The 22,174-nt window shown below is 35.5% G+C and overlaps 1 protein-coding gene and 1 pseudogene across 2 annotated transcripts in view; one reads left to right on the top strand and one right to left on the bottom strand.

Moving 5' to 3' along the window:
• Positions 1 to 22,174, bottom strand: part of Blm (BLM RecQ like helicase) — a 103,544-nt gene that overhangs the window by 40,512 nt on the left and 40,858 nt on the right. For both annotated transcript variants that reach the window (XM_027955107.2, XM_071608604.1), the window contains 8 exons: positions 20,099 to 20,802; positions 17,477 to 17,636; positions 12,439 to 12,566; positions 8,585 to 8,717; positions 7,422 to 8,068; positions 4,878 to 5,069; positions 1,426 to 1,544; positions 243 to 356 (listed from right to left, as the gene is read on the bottom strand). In XM_027955107.2, the coding sequence (XP_027810908.2) occupies positions 243 to 356; positions 1,426 to 1,544; positions 4,878 to 5,069; positions 7,422 to 8,068; positions 8,585 to 8,717; positions 12,439 to 12,566; positions 17,477 to 17,636; positions 20,099 to 20,802 (2,197 nt within the window). The remainder of the gene's footprint in view (positions 1 to 242; positions 357 to 1,425; positions 1,545 to 4,877; positions 5,070 to 7,421; positions 8,069 to 8,584; positions 8,718 to 12,438; positions 12,567 to 17,476; positions 17,637 to 20,098; positions 20,803 to 22,174) is intronic.
• On the top strand, positions 1,585 to 1,662 carry LOC114081137 (small nucleolar RNA U3; annotated as a pseudogene).

Genomic DNA, 22,174 nt, shown 5'->3' with positions numbered 1-22,174 from the left:
TTTTAATATTTTATTTTTTAATTTTCGGCGGACACAACATCTTTGTTTGTATGTGGTGCTGGGGATTGAACCCGGGCCGCATGCATGCCAGGCGAGCGCGCTACCACTTGAGCCACATCCCCAGCCCTACAGGAATTCTTTGCAATATACTATACATCAAAAATGATGTCAAAGTTTTAAAAATATATAATTCTAGTGGCTTTAAATATTATATTTAAAAATAATTATATAAATACACAAACCTTCTCTGGAGTAACATACAGAAGTTTTATAATTGGGTCTTTTTTTGATAATTGGAGATAAATACTTGTAGCTTCTGAGTCAGTCTTATCACCTGTCAGATATGTAGCTGGAATCTAAGTGTAAAAGTAACAAACATTTAAATTTTATACATTAATCTGACAAGAGTTTATTTACTTTTAGGTTTTATAAATATTTTATAAGTCATATCAGATCTATCAAAGGAAATGTATCTCACTACAATAACAAATAATGAGGACACACATTTTGGAAAAACCCTTATTAAGTATAACTTACAACAGCCTTCCCATTGCTTATTAACTTTTCTTTTTTTTAAATACTCATTTTTTTTTTGAATTTTTTAATATATATTTTTCAGTTCTCAGCGGACACAACATCTTTGTTTGTATGTGGTGCTGAGGATCGAACCCGGGCCGCACGCATGCCAGGCGAGCGCGCTACCGCTTGAGCCACATCCCCAGCCCTTAAATACTCATTTTATAGTTGTAGTTGGACATAATACCATTATTTTATTTATTTATTTTTATGTGGTGCTGAGGATCAAACCCAGGGCCTCACAAATGCTAACTGAGTGCTCTACTGCTGAGACCCAGCCCCAGTCCCAGCCCTGCTTATTACCTTTTCTTTGATTTACTTTTCACATTTGTAAATAAGATAAATATGAATTTACTGTCCAAGAGATTTGAGTCCTATGTATGGCTATATTAATATGAAGAATATAGTAGAATGTAGTCATATATTTCCGTCAACTGAGCCCTGAAGAAAAAGGATATATGTATGTGGGCATGCACATATGCATGCACTTCAAGACACACTGGAAAGAGAACCATGCTGATCCGGCCACCGTAAAAAGAGAAATCTCTTTATATCAGTAAAAAAAAAAAAAAAATATATATATATATATATATATATATATATATATATACTAGAAAATATAGACTAAAAGCTCTTACTAAAATAATTCTCATAAAAGAATAAAAGATTGAATTTTACACACCATTACCTGTATCAGAATTTTCAAATGCTTGTGTTTAACTGTACAACTTAACTGTTATGCTTTATTATTATAATTCATGAATTATTTAATAAAAAAGTTATCTAGTACACTGAAACATAATTCAGTAGAAGGTATACTTTTATTAGTATTCGTATGTTATAACTTACATCCAAGGAAGTCAGCTTTTGGACTTGATCTATTATTAGTGATCTCAAGGGAGAAATGACAATAGTGACCCCAGGAGAAACACAGGCAGGCAGCTGGTAACACAAACTTTTACCACCTCCTAAAAGAGAAACGAAAAAAAAAAAAAAAAATTTGTCAGCAAGACCATACTTTCAGGGGTCATTTCTATAGTTTGTTACTGGAGAAGTTTTTCTGATCATGTACAGTACCAATAAAATACATCCTATGCCATCATGCTACATATACATTGTTTCATAAAGTGTTTTAATATAAAAAAAAAATCTGTCAGCTTTTATCTTGAGAGAACGAAGGTAAAAGTTATAAGGGAAACCACATATAATAATCAAAATAGTGGATAGGATATCAAGTGATATTGTTCATGGTCCAATTTGCTGTACCCCTGAGCCAAACTATTCAAGCAGTTAATTAATTAATTAATTTTGGTGCTGGGACTGAAACCAGAGATGCTTTACCACTGAGCCACATCCTCATCCCTTTTTGTTTTTCTATTTGGAGACAGAGTCTCATTAAGTTGCTTAAGGCCTCACTCAGTTGCTGAGGCTGGCTTTGAATGAGCAATTTAAATAAAGCATAAAAATGTCTTTTAGGGCTTCTTATACAAGCACGTGCAACAGCAAAAGCATGAATCAGGGCAAAAATACTTAAATACAATGGAATTACTTAAAAGGTCTACCTGGGACACTTAAACATAGCAAGTTTTTTTATTTCTAGCAATATAAGAGATCTCTAAAAACCATGATCCTAGGATTAAAATAATTTCTTAATTTATTTATTTTTAAATATTTTTTAGTTACAGATGGATATAAAAACTTCATATTTATTTATTTATTGTGGTGCTGAGGATTGAACTCAGCGCCCCACATGTGCTAGGCAGGCACTCTACCACTGAGCCACAACCCCACCCCCATAAAATTTATTTATTTATTTTTAATAAACACACACACACATTTAGTTGTAGTTGGATATGATACCTTTATTTTATTTATTTATTTTTACGTGGTGCTGAAGATTGAACCCAGAGCCCCACATATGCTAGGCGAGCGCTCTACCACTAAGCCACAATCCACCTCTAAAATTTATTTTTTAAGAACTAGAATATAATAAAATATACAAAACTGAAAATCAAAAACACATTGATCAGTATGTCTCTATGATCCAGAAGTCACTTTCAAGATCTCAGCTTTTTAAAATCATTATGGGCCTTCTGACACTGACTGTCATAGCTTGAACTCCCAGTACTCTCATCAGTAAGAACAGTCCCAATCTCACTTTGAAATAAAAGGAGAGACTACATTTGTAGGTATGAGCAGAAGTTGAAAAGAAATTTCAAAAGACCAAAACAATTGTTGCTATGTAACTCTCATTCAAATCAACAGGACAGTAAACCAAATTATTTTTTTGTTTTTGCTTGCTGTGCTGGAGATTATGATAACAAGGCATCTGCCCTAGGCAAGCATTCCAGCTCAAAGTACACATTTCAAGCTGACTAAAATGATTACGTAGCAATTAATTTTCAATTTTACCTATCTACTAATGGCAGAGGCTGTTTTAGGACCTTAGCTTTTTTCAAACTATATATTTCTTCTTTTTCATATGAATTTCATTTTGGTATATATGTAGAAATGTCAAGGAAACAAAAGGATACTGAGAATAAAGAGACCTGCTTATTAGTTTATTAATAATCATAGTTGTATGTGTGTTCATAGTTGTAGGACTATGAGATGCTATTTAATCTTACTTGTCCTCCCTCAATTTTATCAACTATAAAATGTACTAGATCAGTACTTAAAAAAACTATTTTTGTCTAAAAGAAACCTTATCTGAAATGTGTGTGTGTGCACGCGCGCGTATGTGTGCACATGTACATGTAAGCGAAGAAGTTGAAATTAAGGAAGGACCTTAATTTACTTTGTTTTTTTTTTTTTGTTTTTGTTTTTGCAGTGCTAAGGGTCCAACCCAGGACCTTGCATGTGCTAGGCAAGCATTCCTCCACTGAGCTACACCTTCAGTCCACTTAGAGGACTTAAAAAACATCCCCTTAAAACCTTAAAGGACCATAAAAACCTCTGAGAATCAGTGGCTTATACCAGGGTCCTTTCCAGTAATAGAGTTTTTTTGTTTTGTTTTGTTTTTAATATTTATTTTTTAGTCCTCGGCGGACACAACGTCTTTGTTTGTATGTGGTGCTGAGGATCGAACCCGGGCCGTGCTTGAGCCACATCCCCAGCCCTCCAGTAATAGAGTTTTCAAGTACTAAATTAAGAATAAAATAGAAGGTAGAGTGACAACATGTTAATAAAATTTGAAATGCTGATTATTAAGCTTATATCATTTAAATTTCATAAAACAAGGCAAGCAAACAACAGAGGACTACAAGTAGGGACTGAAACTCCAAATTCTCCCTACTTCCTAACCTAACATTTTATTTCATATTCTTATATATATGGCTACAGATCATAGGACAGCTGTTATAGCTTTACTAACATAACGAAAAGTCTTGGACTTTTAGAAACTGGAGCCAAGAAAAAACAGCATTCAACGCTTTACATTTAATCTTCATGACACTGTGAAGCAAGAACTTTATTATTTATCCCTATGGATACAAAGGAAATGGGTAAAGGGGGTGAAGTGTCTTGCCCATGGTCGTGCTGTTCATAAGCAAGAGCTACACTTTAATCCCAGGCCACTATACCAAACCTGATGAAATAAATTCCCAAAATGGTTCTGATTTTTTTTTTTTAGTCATAGACGAACATAATATCTTTATTTTGTTTATTTTTATGTGGTGCTCAGGATCGAACCCAATGACTCACACGTGCTAGGTAGGCAAGCACTCTACCACTGAGCCACAACCCCAGCGCCTAGTTCTGGTATTTGACGGTGATTTTTTTTTTTTTTTTTTTTTTTTTGGTTCACTTTTCAAGTCTTATTTAGATTAGAAAAAAAGAAAAATTCTAGCAAGTCAAATACAATAAATTTTAAGTTAAAAATGGGCATGGTGACACAAGCGTATAATCACAGTGATTTGGGAGGCTGAGGCAGGAGAACTGCAAGTTCAAGACTAGCTTGGGCAACTTAGTGAGATCCTGTCTTAATCAATCAATCAATAGGAAAATAAATAAATAAATAAAAAGGGCTGGGGATGTAGCTAAGTGTTAGAGCACCCCTGGGTTCAATCTCCAGCACCCATCCTCCTACTCAGAAAGAAAAAAGATCTTAAAGAGCTATAAACTTTATCCTGTCAACAACTAGAATAGATAGGAGTGAAACACTTTCTTACTATGGCATGGGAGGTTTAAGAGGTCCCTGAACGATAGAAATACTGTGTAGGTGTTCTTTTTATTTCTATTAAAGGGCTTTCATTTAACATCTGCCAATGGATTCCTGCCAATTTATATCTAAAAATACATACCAGTGGGCATTAGGATAAAGCAGTCTTCACCAAGCAGTGTAGCATTGATCGCCTCTAGCTGATTAGTTCTAAAATTATGCAGGCCAAATTTTTTATGAAAAATCTTCATCATTTCTTTTGTATGAGAAAAACTGAGACCTTGGAAACGCTCGTGTTTCAGATTTGTAGATGCTAAATTCTGCGCCAAGTTGTCTAGAAAAACAATGTTAAGAAAAATCAGTGCATTCAGGTAATAACACAGTTTTAGCATTTACCATTCCCCCTGCAGGATCACTGTGCACCTAGTTCTCTCCAGCACACCTTAACTGTTCACATGGTTTCCTTTCCAAAGAGTGTGAGAAAATCCCCTGACACCCCCGGGTGCTCCCCGGCTTTTTTTTTTTTTTTTTTTGGTACTGAGGATTTAACCAAGGGGTGCTTTACCAGTGAGCCACATCCCTAGCCCTCTTTTTTTGTTTTATTTTTAATTTTTAAAAATAATTTTTAGTTGTTGATGTACCTTTATTTTTTATTTTATTTATTTATTTATATGTGGTGCAAAGGATTGAACCCAGTGCCTCATGCATGCTAGGCAAGCGCTTTGCCATTGAGCCACAACCCCAGCCCTGTTATGTTTTATTTTGAGACAGGGTCTCATTGAGTTGCTTAGGGCCTCTCTAAGTTGCTGAGGCTGGCTTTGAACTTGTGATCCTCTTGCCTCAGCCTCCCAAATCCTTGGGATTACAGGTATATGCTACCACACCTGGCTTTCAGAAAATTCTTAAGGGAACAAATCAATTCTTTTATTGACTTCTACAGTGTCTATCCCTACTATTTATTCTCTTTCTCTTCTTTCTTGACCTTTAAGGTAATCATGAGTTTTCTTCTTGTTTCATTTTTATGTTTTGTGGTCCTGGGGCGTAAACCCAGGGGTCATGTACACTAGGCTAACACTCTACCACTGAGCTACATTGCCAGTCCTCCGGCATGTTAGGCCACTCTCTTCAACTGAGTTATATACCTTGAGCCCCTCTACTGGATTTGCATTCCCTTTTCTGACTCTAATTTCTCTTCTTATCTCTTAAATTTGGAAGGCTTCCAGGTACCTGGAATTTTCCTAGTCCTGTGATCTTAAACATAACCTACATGCACAGAAAATGCCTGGATGTCTTCTGATACCCTACTAAGTTCCTATCCTGCACGCATTTCCACTCATCTGCAAGACATTTCTACCTGAACGACTTAACAACACTTTAAGGTCAACCAATCTTAAAAATAGCCGTCCTCAGCTTTTCTCCAACCTGACTCTGCTTCCTGATTCCCCTATTTCTGTGAATGGTGTCATAGTTTTCTCAGTCACTTCAGTCTTGAGGGTCTGAAACCTCAGAGTCATCTGAACTTCTCAGATTCTTCTTTCACAACGTCTCTCACATCCACTCCTGGCTCTTCATCCTCTCTGTGGCAACTCTGGCTCAGTAGTGAACAAAGGTACTCATGCCAGCTCTGGCAGCTACCCTCACCCCAACACTCAACTGTCTCAAAGATGATAGCAAACACCAAGTATGACACATTCTAACATACCAAAATAAATCCATTAATGACTATTTTAAAGGTCAATGGCGTAACTGCAAGTACAACCTCCGAGTATTAAGTCATCAATGGCAAAAATAGGAAAGCTGTAGTTTATAAAACTCTGCACATGTACACTTGGTTCAGTTAAAAAGCACTATGTAATAACTTTACAGGGCTGATGTAAAGTTTTAAAATTAATTTTGGCTTTATTCTGGATCTTTAAAGTGGCTAAATTCACTCCTCCAAAAACTCATTAAACTGTTAGCTCCAAGAGGGGAGGAAATATTTGTTATCTATCTTTAGAGTATTACCAGACCCAGAACAGTACATGGCACATTGTGAGCACTTAACACATATTTGTTGAATGAATGAATGAAAAAGATTCTAGGCTGAAAGAAGTAATCTGATGGCTTTAAGAAATTTCTGTGGGGGGATAGGAAGGATAGTAGAATGAAATAGACATTATTATTACTATGTGTATATATGTGACTGCATGACCAATATGATTCTGCAACCTGTACACTCAGAAAAATGAGAAATTATATACCATCTGATTCAAATGTATGATATGTCAAGGTCATTATACTGTAATGTGTAACTAATTAAAACAAATAAAAAATTAAGATACACATACATTTTAACATATAAATTTTTTCTTTATGCCCATAAAACTTGACCTTCATGATGAGCTTTATTGTTTTAGGGACTAAAGATGTTAATTTAAAGGCAAAGCACATTTGTAAATGATTTTAGGGCTTTACTACAATAGGTTATAATTATACATTTTATAAAACTACAGCTGCTACAGAGACAAAAGAGCATCTTGCTTTTGAAATTTCGATTTGTAATGCATATTATCAGTAGAAATTTGCATAGAAACAATGTAGTTTTCAGGCAATGATGACTTTTGCTATGTTTTTTCTTATACAATTCCTATTTTGGACAGTTTTGTTTTCCTATAATATTTAAGCATTCAATTTATTTTAAACTTACCAGTGTGATTCTGAATTGATTCTGAAAAGCTTTTATTTTCAGCAGTAGATGCCACTGAAAGACAGTTTGTCTTGGCTGAAGAAATCTTCTCTGATACTGATTTAATTGGTCTACCTTCCTTGATAGGATGATAGGCAGCTATGGAGGATTTGCTGGCTGTTAAATTATGCATTATATTTTCCCAGTCCTCATCATCATCAAAGTCATCTATGTCAAAATTATCAATATCATAGGAAGCCTGGATTTCTCCTTCTAAGTCATTCTTTGAAGCAATGTTTTTATTCTGATTTTTTATAGCCGTGCTTGTAAGAACATTTCTTTCATTTCTTTTTTCTATCCTTGGTGTTTCAGCCCAGTTGCCACTTACAAAGGACTTCTGTAAATGGGAAGTGAATAACGGTCTTTCAAAGATATTCTTCAAGGTGTCTGAGGATTCTGTCTTCTCTGGGGTAGTGGTCAGTAAACATTTCCCAGTGGAAAGAGAATTTGAGGGAAGGTGTGGAAAGTTTAACTCCTTAACAGAATTCCCCCTTGGGCAGAAATCACCCTCCACTGGGTTATCAAGTGAAGCAGGCCTGTGTCTCCACACTGAACCAAAAAGACTGACATCATTTCCATTAAAATCTGCTTCAGCTAGGAGTTTCCTTCTGAAGAGAGAAAAGAAAACAACCCATTCAATGTAAGTAGTTTACTATGGTAGGTCACAAAATAATTTTTAGTTTTCAACCCAAACAGAAATTGTGGCAAAATATCTCATTTTTCCCAGTCTCAAAAATTTGAATACACATGCAAAAGGAATAGTTTGAAAAGCAAACAAATTTAAAACACACAGAAATATGACAATTATCCTTATGTAATTCCCAGGTCAGAAAGGCTGGCCTGGCCCTATCCTTTTTTTTTTTTTTTTTTGGTACTGGGGATTGAACTCAGGGACACTCAATCACATCCCCAGCCCTATTGTTTTTTATTAGAGACAGTGTCTCACTGAGTTGCTTGGTGCCTCACTGTTGCTGAGGCTGGCTTTGAACCTGCAATTCTCTTGTTTCAGCCTCCCAAGCCACTGGGATTACAGGCATGTGCCACTACACCGGGCTTTTTTTTTTTTTTTTGATGAGTAGTGGAAATGAATTTGGTATTTTTCAGAATGAGAAAAATCAAGATACCTTATATTCCGCTGTTGAAGCAGCTCATTCCCACAATTCAAAGCTTTCAGATCATCAACAGGAATCATATCAACTAATTTGCAGATGTGGTCCATCACATGAATAAGCTGCTGCTTTAAATTTATCTGTCTAGCTACAAAACAATTATGTTATTAATATTTTTTCTTAAAAACAATAAAGACTTAAACTTTTAAGTCACACATGTAAAATGTGAAACCATAAACAGCTATATAGTGTTCTAATATCTGCCTGTGAATTGAGATCAGATTATCTCCAATGAGAGCTCATAACTGTTTTCATTTAATTTCATGATAATATTTCTCTTAGGGTAGCAAGGTCATTGGAAGATACAAATTTATCAATTCACTATGATTTTTTTGATTAATTACACATATAAATGTCATTATATGTAGGTAAGGGCTGGCAGGCAAGAGCCCCACTTGTTTTGGCCTGCCTGATTGGTCCAGGCTTTCCTTGAATGCTCATAGCACGATACCTGGACTTTTTTGGAGGCCTCCTCTGTCCTACTCCTTCAGTGGGCATCTGCTATAAGGTAGCCCAAGGAGAATGAGCTCTGGAAATCTTTCAACTTTCACTGAGAAAGAGCACCTCTTTTCAACAAGCCTGAAATGCTGATGGTGGCCATCTTTGCTACCATCCAGGAAGGACAGACAGCTTGAGAATAAAATCTGCATAAGGGAAAGCAGAAAATAAAGATGAATGAGATGAGATATGGCTGAGATGGAGAGATGTGACAGAAGAGTAGAAAGAAAAGGCAAGTAAGTGTATGGGAGAATACATGATGATAATGTTTGGAATTCAACCAGCAAGCTCCATGCGCTTTGTTTTTTAAAAAATAAATTTCAATTTTTTTTATTAAGCCATATAACTAGGAATTAGAATTTCAAAGGAGTTAATGGAAGAAAACAAATAGTCTAGGGTAGCAATAAGAAGCAAAGAAGATGTCTGCTCCACCTCAAGAGCTTGTGATATGTAGGAGGAAAAAAAATCAGTTTGGGGGCTTTAGGAGAAATGGTATTTTCAGGGTACGAGGAAAGAAAGAGATTAAATGTTCAAAGAGCATGAGGCCACCCACAGAGGCTACGACCAACAGCAGAAGCTGTTGGTGAAGGCTTTAAAGGGCAGGAAGGAGAGGAGGAGAGGAAGAGAGAAAAGAACAGGGGAGGACAGAATAGTGTGGGGACAACCATCTGCATGAGAATGAAGTGGGAAATTTGGGTTTCTACTGGTGACTGTGAGGAAGTAGGGATGTGAGGTATGAGATGATAAAAGAAGAACTGCTCAATTCCTATGTAACTTCTGTTTTCTATGCAAGGAGATTGTGTACTGGTCTGAAGATAGTGAAAGTCAAGAAAGGCTCAAAGATAGACACAAATACCTTCCCAGTTGGGAAAGAGCTCGGTCTGCCTGGTGGACACACTACACCTCAGACTACATAGGAAATCCATAAGTAAGATCTCAGAGACCCTGTTGCTGATATAAGAGGCATCTAGTGAATAAGAGTTGATGAAAAATTAAGGCAGACATTGTTCTAATTTTCAAAAAAATGTTGAAGGTGACTGTCAAAAGTTACAGGCTGGTGATCTTAACGTAAGTTCAACATAAAATTAAATATCTACCTACTCTAGAGCTGATGCCCATCCATTGCCTCTTGCTGCCTTGACCTTTTTGGATTAAGACCTTGTCTTTTGCATTCCACGGAAAAGGAAGAAAAATATAATTGGAAGGTAGATATGTAACTAGTTGAACAGGAAGTGGTGATGAATGTCAACTAAGACAGAGGCCTCTAGTGGCATTCTGTAGGGCTCTGTCCATGCCCCTATCCTAGGAATGATTTTATCAGTGAAACTTAATGACACAGAGACAAACACAGTACAGTGGTTATCAGTGTGAGCTCAAGAGCCTCAAGATTGCTGGGTTCAAATTCCAACTCTGCTGCTATCTAATTCTGTGAACATGTATAATTATTTAACTCTTCCATACCTTAGATTCCTTATATGTATGATGAAGATAAGAGAACTATCTCCAAGGCCTGGTGTAAGGACTGAATTATTGCTGAGAAGATCAGATATTTCAGGAACATCCCTAACAATAAATTCAGAGACCAAAATAAAAGACACGAGCAGACAGAACAGAAAACACTACAAACGTGCACATACACAGCCCCCATAAGAAAAAGTTCAGCATCTGTCAAACAAGAGTATTGCACTTCACAGAAATATTCAGAGAACAAAAATAGCTCTGGGAAGTTGAGCTGATAAAAATGAAAAATTTCATAGAAAAGTTAGATAAAACAGAGAAAATCTCCTAAAAAGTAGAAAAGCAAGAGATGAAAGATAAGGTAATTAATGGATGTCTAACATACAAATAATAGAAATTCTAGGAAGATTCAAAGAGAAGAAAAAAACAATAAAAAATAAATAATACCAGAAAAACTTACAGAATAGAAGTACACAAATTTCTAGAACGAAGTGCCTCTGGCAGCTGGGGACAGTGGCACACACTTATAATCCTAGAGACTCAGAAGGCTGAGGCAGGAGGATCAAGGTCAGACCCAGTAATTTAGCAAAACCCTGTCTCAAAATTAAAAAATAAAAAAGATGGATGGGAGGTGGGGGGGGAGGAGAAAGTGCTGGGGAGTGATAGTGGCCAAATTACATTGTTGTATTGTGTATGGTGTGTATGTTCAAATACCCCATTAGTATATACAACTATTATGTACCAATAAAAAAAAATATGGGGAGAAAAAAAGATCTTTTCTCCATCTTTTATCCTATAAAAAGCTAAAAAATAGCTGGGTGCGGTGGAGCAGGAGGCTGAGACAGGATTGTGAGTTCAAAGCCAATCTTAGCAAAAGCAAGGCATTAAGCAACTTGGTGAGACCCTGTCTCTAAATAAAATACAAAACAGGGCTGGGGATGTGGCTCAGTGGTCAAGTGCCCCTGAGTTCAATCCCCGGTACCCATCCCCCACCCCCCCAAAAAAAGTTAAAATATAAAAATAATAAAAGAAAAAGAAAGTGCCTTTGGGAAAATTAAGGGTGGAAAAGGGGACTGCTGTTTTTCAACTTATGAACAACTGGATTATTTATATTAGATATTTAATAGAAAAATTTTAAAAAGTAAGGCAGATGTGGAAGTGTACAGTTATAATCCCAGCTATTTGGGAGGCTGATGCAGGAGGATTCCAAGTTCAAGGCCAGTCTCAGCAATTTAGCCAGACTCTGTCACAAAATAATAGTTTAAAAAGTTGGGGATGTAGCTCAGTAGTATAGCATTTCCTTAGTATATGCAAGGTTCTGGGTTAAAAAAATCCTCAGACCCTACCACATGGCCCCCTGAAAAAAGAGAAAAAAACAAACAGAACCCCTCAGAAATAATTGAAGCAAATAAACAAAAAGTACTACATTTTCATCAAGTCCAGGCTCAGAGCACATACAAGGGAGAACCAGGAGAATGAAAGGTCTAGAAATCAATATGTATAAGAGTTAAAAAGATTCAACAGTATTTTGATTGGGGAGAGGGACTTCTAAGATTCCCTCTGAATTTATCTCACTAGGATTAAAGTTATAGGAAGGTAAATTCTGGAAATGTGAGATGATTTTTTTAACAAGCAGTATTTTCAAGGTAGAGATGAATCTTGTGAAACTATAACCTTATGCATGTTCAAGAAAATGCTAGTTAACCAATGAAGAAGAAGAATTCTATGATATTAGAACAAAAGGCACAAAAAAATTTGCCATTTTAACTATACAGGATGAAAATATAAACCTTAACTTTATAAACAAAAGTAAGTAGCTGAAATATGTGATATGTCTCTAATGCTTTTTGTACCATCACAGTCTTTATTAGTTTCTGGATTGGGCTCCTGAGTAGTCATCTTCTCTGGTTTTGATAAAACATCTTTTGATGTGCTGAGAACATCCTTCTCTCTGTCAGAGGCATCAAGATCCTTTAACATACTTAAAAAAAAAAAAAAGTTAAACCAATCATACTGTAGACTTGACCAAATAAATGTATTATTTTTCCCTTAACAGTTTTCCTTTTTCTTTTTTGATATTGAGAATTGAACCTAGGGGCACTTAACCACTGAACCACATCCCCAGACCTTTTTAGTTTTTATTTTGAGACAAGGTCTTGCTAAGTTGCTAAGGGTCTCGCTAAATTGCTGAGGCTGGCTTTGAACTTGTGATCCTTCTGCCTCAGCTTCCCAAGCCACTGGGATTACAGGTGTGTACCACCACACCCAGCTATCTTAACATTTTTCTACAACTGGTTAGACAGTATACAACAGATAAGAAAAATTATTTTATATCTCCTCTATTCTAAAGCCTCTTTAGCTGTTCCTCAAAGTCTTTCTTTATCTGGTCCCAAGATACTTTTCAACTTTTATCTCCAATTATGCCCTTTCAGTAACACCACCAGGCTCCAATCACACTGCACCATTTATATTCCTTACAAATGCTGCATTATTTATTTTAAGGTTTTGCCTCTGTTCTTCTCTCAAATTAAAAAAAAAAAAAAACCTGCCATGGTAAACACTTTTTTTTTTTTAATATTTTTTAATTGTTGATGGACCTTTATTTTTTTTTATTTGTTTATATGTGGTGCTGAGAATTGAACCCAGTGCCTCACGCGTGCTAGGCAAGCGCGCTACCGATGAGCCACAACCTCAGCCCAGTAAACTCTTTATACCAAGTAATAGCTGTTCTCATAGGTCCAGCCCAAGTGTTACTTCTGTTTTCTCCAGCAAGTGTTTACTAACATTTCTCTCTTCTGAGATTCCAAAGCACTTTATCTGGACTTCTTATATAATGCCAATATGTATGTATGTATCTGTTTTTGTATATAATTATTTCACATAGAATATCCAAAAATATATCAACTATAAGCATGGTCAGTCTAATGGGATAGAAAAATAACAAAATAAATTAGAACTGAGTGTTAAGAAGAGGATACTGTGGAAACCCAAGGAAAGTTAACATTTTTTGGAGTTTGAGAAGTTTTTGTTGAGGAGATGGGATCTGAGCAAAACTTCAGACTATGAAGGAAAGATTAAAAAAAAAAGAGTATCTGTTCACTTGATATCCAGGAATCAACTGTATTTTCCTAAAGTAGGATTTCAAAATGCATTTTTCTAACGAAATCAAAACAGTGATGAATAACTTTTTATATTGCTTTTCAAGTAACAATATATAATAAAAAGGTCATATTTTTAGCAGTTCTTTCTTATTGGCCTAACTCATTAGTCTCACTGGAACTCTGGGTTATTACAACAGCATAATTGGAGATAAAACTGAAGGGAGTGGTCTCATGCCTGCAGTCCCAGACACTCTAAAAGAGTCTGGGCAAGAGGATTACTTGAGTTCAGGAATTAAAGGTCAGCCTGGGCAACATAGTAAGACCTTATCTCTTTAAAAGAAAACAAACAGAACTGGAGTTGTGGCTCAGTGGTAGAGTGTTCAACTAGCATGTGTGAAGCCCTGGGTTTGATCCTCAGTACCACATATAAATAACTAAAAAAATATTTAAAAAAAAAGAAAACAAACAAAAAAAACACAGCTGAGAAAAGGTAATTTGAGATCAGAAGATAAAGAATTTTGAGGGCCAGCTAAAGAGGTTTTGAAATACAGGAGATAATACATGATCCTCTGTACTGTTACACACTGTCCATTCAACCTCAAAATTCAGGTTATAATCAGCATTAAAAAATAAAAGAGGAAAAAAAGAATGCACATAAAATTTAAATGTATACTGTACCTAAAGTATCATTTGAGGAAATTCTATTTCAGTTTTACAAAAAATACAAATATGTATACTAGGTTACAATGGAATATGTAGAGACAATCAACCTTGCAAATAGTCATTTTCCAATTGTAAAAAGTCTTGGTGAAGCTATTTATAGCATTACAACTCAATAAATTACAAAGTCATTCAAAGGATTAAAAATATGTAGCAATATGGAATATGCTTTTAAAATAATCTTTTGTTTTGTAATTTTTTAAAATTTTTAATTAAAATTAAATAAAATAATCAAAATTTTAATTTTAATTAAAAATAAAGTTTAAAAAAGTTTTTTAAACTTTAAAAAGTTGTAAAAAAGATTATTTTAAAGCATATTCCATATTGCTACATATTTTTAGTCCTTTTAATGACTTTATTGAGTTTTAATACGATGTGAACTTTTGCTCGGTTTTGTAACTTTCTATACTTCTGTATGAATTTTTATCAGAAAGGAAAAGAGGAGGGAAGTTCTTAGGATTCTTTAGTTTTGTCATCAAATGGTAACCATACTTAAATCTCTCCCTCCTCTTCAAACATCCCAACACATCTGTTAAAGACAAACTAGGAGAACTAACCTAGGCCATACATAATACATCTCATTCCTTCCTTAACTAAGATGATATACTACAGGGATCTGTTTCTCACCAAAATATTGATTAAATAATATGGTATATACTCCACTACTCAAATGGACTGAGATTTCAATTGGAGCAAGTTGGTAATAATGTTAATTAGTAATTTATGCTACTGAGCAATTGTGTCACTAATTTGTTAAAATTCAGTGAATGACAAATACAATGGTCAATTCTCTCTTATAGGATAAAGAGAGCAATATATTATATGCTGACTCATTCTCAAATAATGCGTTAACTTAGTGTCAGTTCAGTCCAGGAGTTCAGAAATATATTTTTTTGGAATATAGTTCTCATGTCAAAATCAACTGCATAGCCAGATTACATACATACAAACATATACCTGTAATCCCAGCCTCTTAGGAGGCTGAGTCAGGAGGATTACAAATTCCAGGCCAGCCTCAGCAACTTATCAAGGCCCCGACACAAAATTAAAAGCAAACAAACTACATAAATTATTTTTGGAGGTTCCATATAATTAGTGAGAATGAGACTTGACATTTTAAGAACACTACTAATTGCTGGGCAAGGTGCTGTACACCTAAAATCCCAGTGATGAGGCTAAGACAAGAGGATCACAAATTTAAGGCCAGGGGGCTGGGATTGTGGCTCAGCGGTAAAGTGCTCGCCTAGCACGGCCGGCACCCGGGTTAAATCTTCAGCACCACATAAAAATAAAGGCATTGTGTTGTGTCCACCTACACCTTAAAAAAAAAAAAATTTAAGGCCTGCCCTGGCAACTTAGTGATATGATAGCCTGCCTCAAAATAAAAAAATAAAAAGGACTGGGGAGCTCGGGTTGTAGCTCAGTGGTAGAGCACTTGCCTAGCACATGTAAGGCTCTGGATTCGATTCTCAGCACCACATAAAAATAAATAAATAGAATAAAGGTGCTTTGAAGAAAAATTCTTAAAAAAAAAAAGGACTGGGGATACAGCTCAATGGTAGCATGCCCCCTGGATTCAATCCTCAGTACCCACTTCCCACCAAAAAAGACTACTAGTAACTTAAATGGAGATTTTCTGATGCTTTGGCCTTGTATTTATGATCCTCTTGGGTAGGTGGGATTACCAGTATGTGCCAAGGCACCCAGTTCTTAAAATCACATTTGGTCTTATTTTCTCTTGTTCTTCATGTCCAAATCCAAATCCTTTCAGCTCTACTTTTTTTTTTTTTTTTTTTTTTAATATTTATTTATTTATTTTTAGTTCTCGGCGGACACAACATCTTTGTTGGTATGTGGTGCTGAGTATCGAACCCGGGCCGCACGCATGCCAGGCGAGCGCGCTACCGCTTGAGCCACATCCCCAGCCCTCAGCTCTACTTTTTAATTTTTTCCTTTTTCTTGAGGTATAATAATAAATTCAGTGGTGCTTTACCACTGAGTTATATCCCTTTTTTTTTTTTTTTTTGAAACAGGGTCTTGTTAAGTTGCTGAGTCTGGCCTCAAACTTGTGATCCTCCTGCCTCAGCCTCTTTAGTTGCTGGGATCACAGATGTGTGGCACTGTGCCTACCTTTTTTAAAAAATATTTTTTAAATGTCAATGGACCTTTATTTTATTTATTTATATGTGGTTCTGAGAACTGAACCCAATGACTCACAAAATGCTAGGTACCCTGGTCTCTACCCACTAGATAGCAGCAGCACCACCTCTCCAAAATATCTCCAGATAACAGCAAATGTCTCTGGCTGGAGGGGAGGGAAGGAAGATGTAGATTTAGTTTGACATGGCTTTAGCCTTCTGAGTCCTGTTGTCCATGAGTGCTCCTTAGTAACCCTATCTCCCCATGTACTTTTCCAGCACACTATAAATCAACAAAACCACCAGAGTGATATGTGTAGCTTAGTAACCCTGATCTATCTCCCCATGTACTTTTCCAGCACACTATAAATCAACAAAACCACCAGAGTAATATGTGTAGCTTAGTAACCCTGATCTATCTCCCCATGTACTTTTCCAGCACACTATAAATCAACAAAACCACCAGAGTGATATGTATAGCTTTACCACAGGACGCTGGTACCATCAGTGTCAGGAATGTGCCCAACCTCCTCTTTTTAAAATATTTTTCAGTTGTAGATGGACACAATACCTTTATTTTTTATGTGGTGCTGAGGATTGAAACCAGTGACTCACATGTGGTAGGCAAGCACTCTACCACTGACCTACCCAGCCCTGTGCCCACTTCTTTGATCTTAGCTTGAGATAAATCAAGCACATTGCAAGTTGGCTGAAAGTTATGTTTGTCCTGACCACAATATGAGCCCCCTTTGACTCAAATGGTAGGGATCCATTGGTCCAGCTGCTGCCCTTGATAATGCTTCTGTCATGCTCTGTACAATCCTGGATCTCTCTCTCTCCCTTTGATCTCAAGTAACAAAAAATACATTTATGTAATAATGATAATAAAGCATCCAGAAAGAAACAATGTTTCTGATCATTAGCTAGTTTACCTAAAGCTTTTCAAAGAGGAAGAAGCACCAGAAATAATTTCTTCTTCTGGAGAAGGTGGAACAAAATCTATGTCGTAGTCATCATCATCAAAATCAATATGTGGAAGCTTCTCAGTTGAACGTAATTCAACTTCTTCTACATTTTTCTTTTCACCATTACCTAAGGTAAAACAGTTAATAAACATAGGCTATTTTAATAATTAATGAGACAGAAAGAACTGGGCATGAGTACTTACAAGTGAATGCTTTGGGCAAGTCATAAATAATCACACCACTCTGTACAGGAGTCCTCTCCTTTCACACGGGAATATTTGCTGATTTCTTCATAAATAATTAGTGAGTCACTGGATTAAGTCCAATGAATGCTGGATTGAGGCCGAAGATTTGCTTAGGGATTTTCATGCCTATCTCCAGTTAAATTTTGAAAGCCATGCTTAGTATCAACATTGTCATGTTTCTATTTTTCACTCATATTTAAATAAGGATAACGTGCAGTGAAAAGTCTAATAGCTCAAACACTGTTGCCTTTATGGATAAACTGCCTCTACTTTACCACAGAGCTTTCCTAGTTATTCAAGTAACACTTTCTGATAGGTAAACTAGAGAGCACTAATGTGATATGTAGTTGAATCTAAAAGATACTTATTCTCTTTTGTTTTACTTATTATTATTTTTCAGTTCTCTCTTACCCTACAGCAACCTTGATGAGATTGATATAAAAAAAATTTTACTCTTGGGGAATGGTATACCAGTAGCTCTAGCTACTAGGAAGGCTAAGACAGAAGAGTTAAGTCTAGGAGTTTTGGGGTCAGTCTGGGCAACATAGCAGGACCTTTCTCTTTAAAAAGTTATTTTTTAAAGTCTAATATTTATAACCATATCATAAGGTGGCTTACTTCCACATGGTGGTTAATCTTAGCACATTTTGGACATCAAATAACTAAGACCTATCCAGAAAATACTTTGAACGTAATTTATAATATAGCCACATATCACATTATGTTTTGTTCAACAACAGACCACATACAGGATGGTGGTCCTGTAAGATAAAAATGGGATATATTGTGTAACGGTGCAACTTATTACTCATATGTTTATGACGATGAGTACTATGCATTATATTTGGTGTAATGATAGTAAACAAACATCTGTTACTGGTTAATGTGTTTACTATGTTATACTTTTTTTTTTTGAGACAAGTTTTCACTAAATACTGGACTCAAACTTATAATCCTCTTGCCTCAGTCTCCTCAGTAGCTGGGATTTCAGGTGTGCATCACTGTGCCCAGCCTACTATACTATACTTTTTATTGTTATTTTAGAGTGTATGCTCTCTACTTATTCCATTTGTGTTACTGTCCCTGAATACCTTCCAGTGGGACAAGAAACGGAAGTAGAAGACGTAAGTTACTATGTGTTTGCACCTTAGTTATCAACAAATGTTTAAAAAGTAAAAAGAAAGCTTACAGAGAAGGATAAAGCAAAGAAAACATTTATGTACAACTATACTATGTGCTTATGTTTTAAGTGTGACTACAAGAGTCAAAAAGTTAAAAAATTAAGTTAGTAAAATAAAATATTAGTGTGCTAAGATTAACTTATTATTGAAGAAAAAAAATTTAAATAAATTTAGTGAAACCCAAGAGTATAGCATTTATAAAGTCAATGATACTATAATGTCCCAAGCCTTTATAATCACTAGCCACTTAGTGACTCACCCAGAGCATTGTCAGGCTTATAAGCTCCATTCATGTTAAGTGTTCTATATAATACCTGCTTTTTTTTCTTTAAATCTTCTAGATCATATTTTATAACGTTTTCTATATTTTATATATTTTTAGATACATAGATATTTAGCACTGTAGTTACAATTATCTATAGTAGTCAGTCCATTAGCATGCTGTACAGGTTTGTGCCTAGGAGCCACAGGCTACACCTAGGTGTGTAGAAGGCTGTACCTTGGGTTTATGGAAGTATCCTCTGTGATGTTTGCATAACAGTGAAATGGTCTAATATCACATTTCTTAGAATATATTGTCATTAAGTGGGCCTGGCTATACTTCAGTAGCATGATTAGATCATATTATACATAAATATTTGGTGTATAATTTAGGATAACAAGCCCTTAAGGAATTATATATGTAGGAAGGCTTAATCTCACTTTCCAGTTCTATCAGTAACTAGCCATTTTAACCTTGGTGGACCTTATTTTCTTCATATATAAAATCACAGACCTGTCGATAGTGTTAATATGAAAATCATATTAGCAGAATAAAACTTTCTAATTCATCAGTATGTCCTACCTTAAGAATGTAGCCAACAGATTATTCAACAAACATCTCACTAGGTCCTAAAGTCCTTAAGGATAAAAGCTCTATCTATTCTTACTACTATTCCCAATGCTTAGCTTTTTTTTTTTTTAATGTTTATTTTTTAGTTGTAGTTGAACACAATACTTTTATTTTATTTATTTACTTTTATATGGTGCTGAGGACCAAACCCAGGGCCTTGCATGTGTTAGGTGAGCACTCAGTTGGGCCACAATCCCAGCCTCCCCAATGCTTAGCTTTAAATTAAAAAAAAAAAGTCAACGTAAGTATAAATTGATAAAATAACTTTTACCTCTTTCATCTCCCAAATGAGTTTTCAAAGAGTAACTTTCCTGAGTATTGTCATTTATAAGCGTTTCAGAAACAGGGTCATCATCGATGCAGATCACACCACTACTTAACCATTCCGAGTCATCCTTCTGGTCCTTAGCCAAATCAATTTGCTGGCTTTCAGAGGATGAGGGAGTCAAATCAGTTTTTACTGTATTTGTTTTATGAGGCTGTGGTTTTATAAAGTTTCTCTTAGCCTTTTTTGATTTCTGAGCAGTGCTTACTCTAACAAAGTGATTTTCGGGTGGTGTAGAAAATTTTTTTGAAGTATCAAAGTCATCCATATCATCCCAATCATTCATAACGCTGAAAGAATCTGGTGAAGAACTAAATTCTAATTTCTTGAAAACAGCACTGCAGGGGGTCTTTATTGCTGGTGTGTTTTGGGTAGTACATAAAACTTCCTGCGGAATCCGCAACATATTAGGCAATAATGATTTTGAACTAGTAGCCTTGGTTTGCTGTCCTGCTGGAACATTTTTAAAGAAGTCATTGATCGTGGTCTGCTGATTTGGGTTGTGGGACAGAGACTCATTGAAGGAAAAGGCCTCTGACACATTCACGTCTTTATCACTTAACACAGGTGTTTTTGCTACGGACACGCTAGTTACAGAAGCTACAGATGCATCATTATCTGAAGATGATTTCTTCTTAAAAGTAAAACCCCTGAAAAATAATGGAAAAAAATGGATTAGATAAATTCATTGGTTGGTGGTGCTGGGGACTGAACCAGGGCTTCTTGTATGCTAGCAGACTTTCTACAACTAAGCTACACCCCCAACCTCCAGATGAATTCATTTTTAACAAACCCACTCACGCTACAATAGTCTATTTTATTTTTTTTTTACTAATTCATGACAAGTTATATTAATTGCACTACAAGTAGGCAAAAAATTTATTTCCCTCTGTAATTTTAAAATTTATTAGACAACAAGTTATAATTCGTATGCTCTGATTCTTCTCATTCAGGGGCTAATTATTTGGTTTTGAGAGTCCCCAGGCCATTTCCACACTCTATTCTTGGGCTACTAATCCTAGCACCTCCAAAAGGAAGGAGTAACATTTGTGTAAAGAGAACCAAATGTAGCTACCTTTTGCTACTCTGATAAAAATTTTGAGGGAAAAAGAATTATAAATTACTAGCTCTGATGAGATCTGAAGGAGAAATAAAGGAGGCAGGAATCCTGAATATCTGCTAGGTTTAATGGCATGAAAGTCTGTAGTGACTTAAAGCCAAGCACCCAGAACAGTGTCTGAAAATGGTAAAGGCACAGTATATACATAATACAAATTATTGTTAGTTATCATTAGGAGTGTAGATTATAGCTTACAAAACTGAAGAGCTGTAGTTTCATTATACATTCTTTTGGAAAGGAAAAGAAATTATATTAAAATATTATATATACCTATCACAAATTCACACAAAAAATTCATTATTTCTTTACTGAAAAAGTATAATGTGCCAGGAACTCTGTAAAGGTGCTGCACAATTATTACTTGATGCTGGTAAAAAATGCTACCATTAATTTGCAAAATGGAAAAATCATTGAACCTCTCAGCTTCATTTCCTCATATGCACAATTAAGAAATTGAGGCTGGGGTTGTGGCTCAGTGGTAGAGTGCTCACCTAGCATGCACGAGGCACTGGGTTTGATCCTCAGTACCACATAAGTATAAAATAAAGATATTGTGTCCACCTAAAGCTAAAAAATAAATATTAAAAAAAAAAAGAAAAAAGAAATTAAAGTGCTAGGGTTGTAGCTTAGTGGTAGAGCACTAGCCTAGCATGTGTTAGGCACTGGATTTGATACTCAGCACCAAATACAAAATAAATAAATAAATAAATAAACAAAATAAAGGTACTGTGTCCATCTATAACTAAAAAAAAATTGAAAAACGAGATCTTACTTGTTAAGACATGATGAGGGAAGGGGGGATAGGAAGGACAGCAGAATAAAATAGATTTTATTATTGCTGTATGTATATAGGTGACTGTATGACCAATGTGATTCTGCAACCTGTACAATCAGAAAAATGA

The sequence above is a fragment of the Marmota flaviventris genome, chromosome 2 (genome assembly GCF_047511675.1).
Source record: "Marmota flaviventris isolate mMarFla1 chromosome 2, mMarFla1.hap1, whole genome shotgun sequence".
NCBI lineage: Eukaryota > Metazoa > Chordata > Mammalia > Rodentia > Sciuridae > Marmota > Marmota flaviventris.
This window is presented reverse-complemented; position numbering and strand designations above follow the sequence as displayed.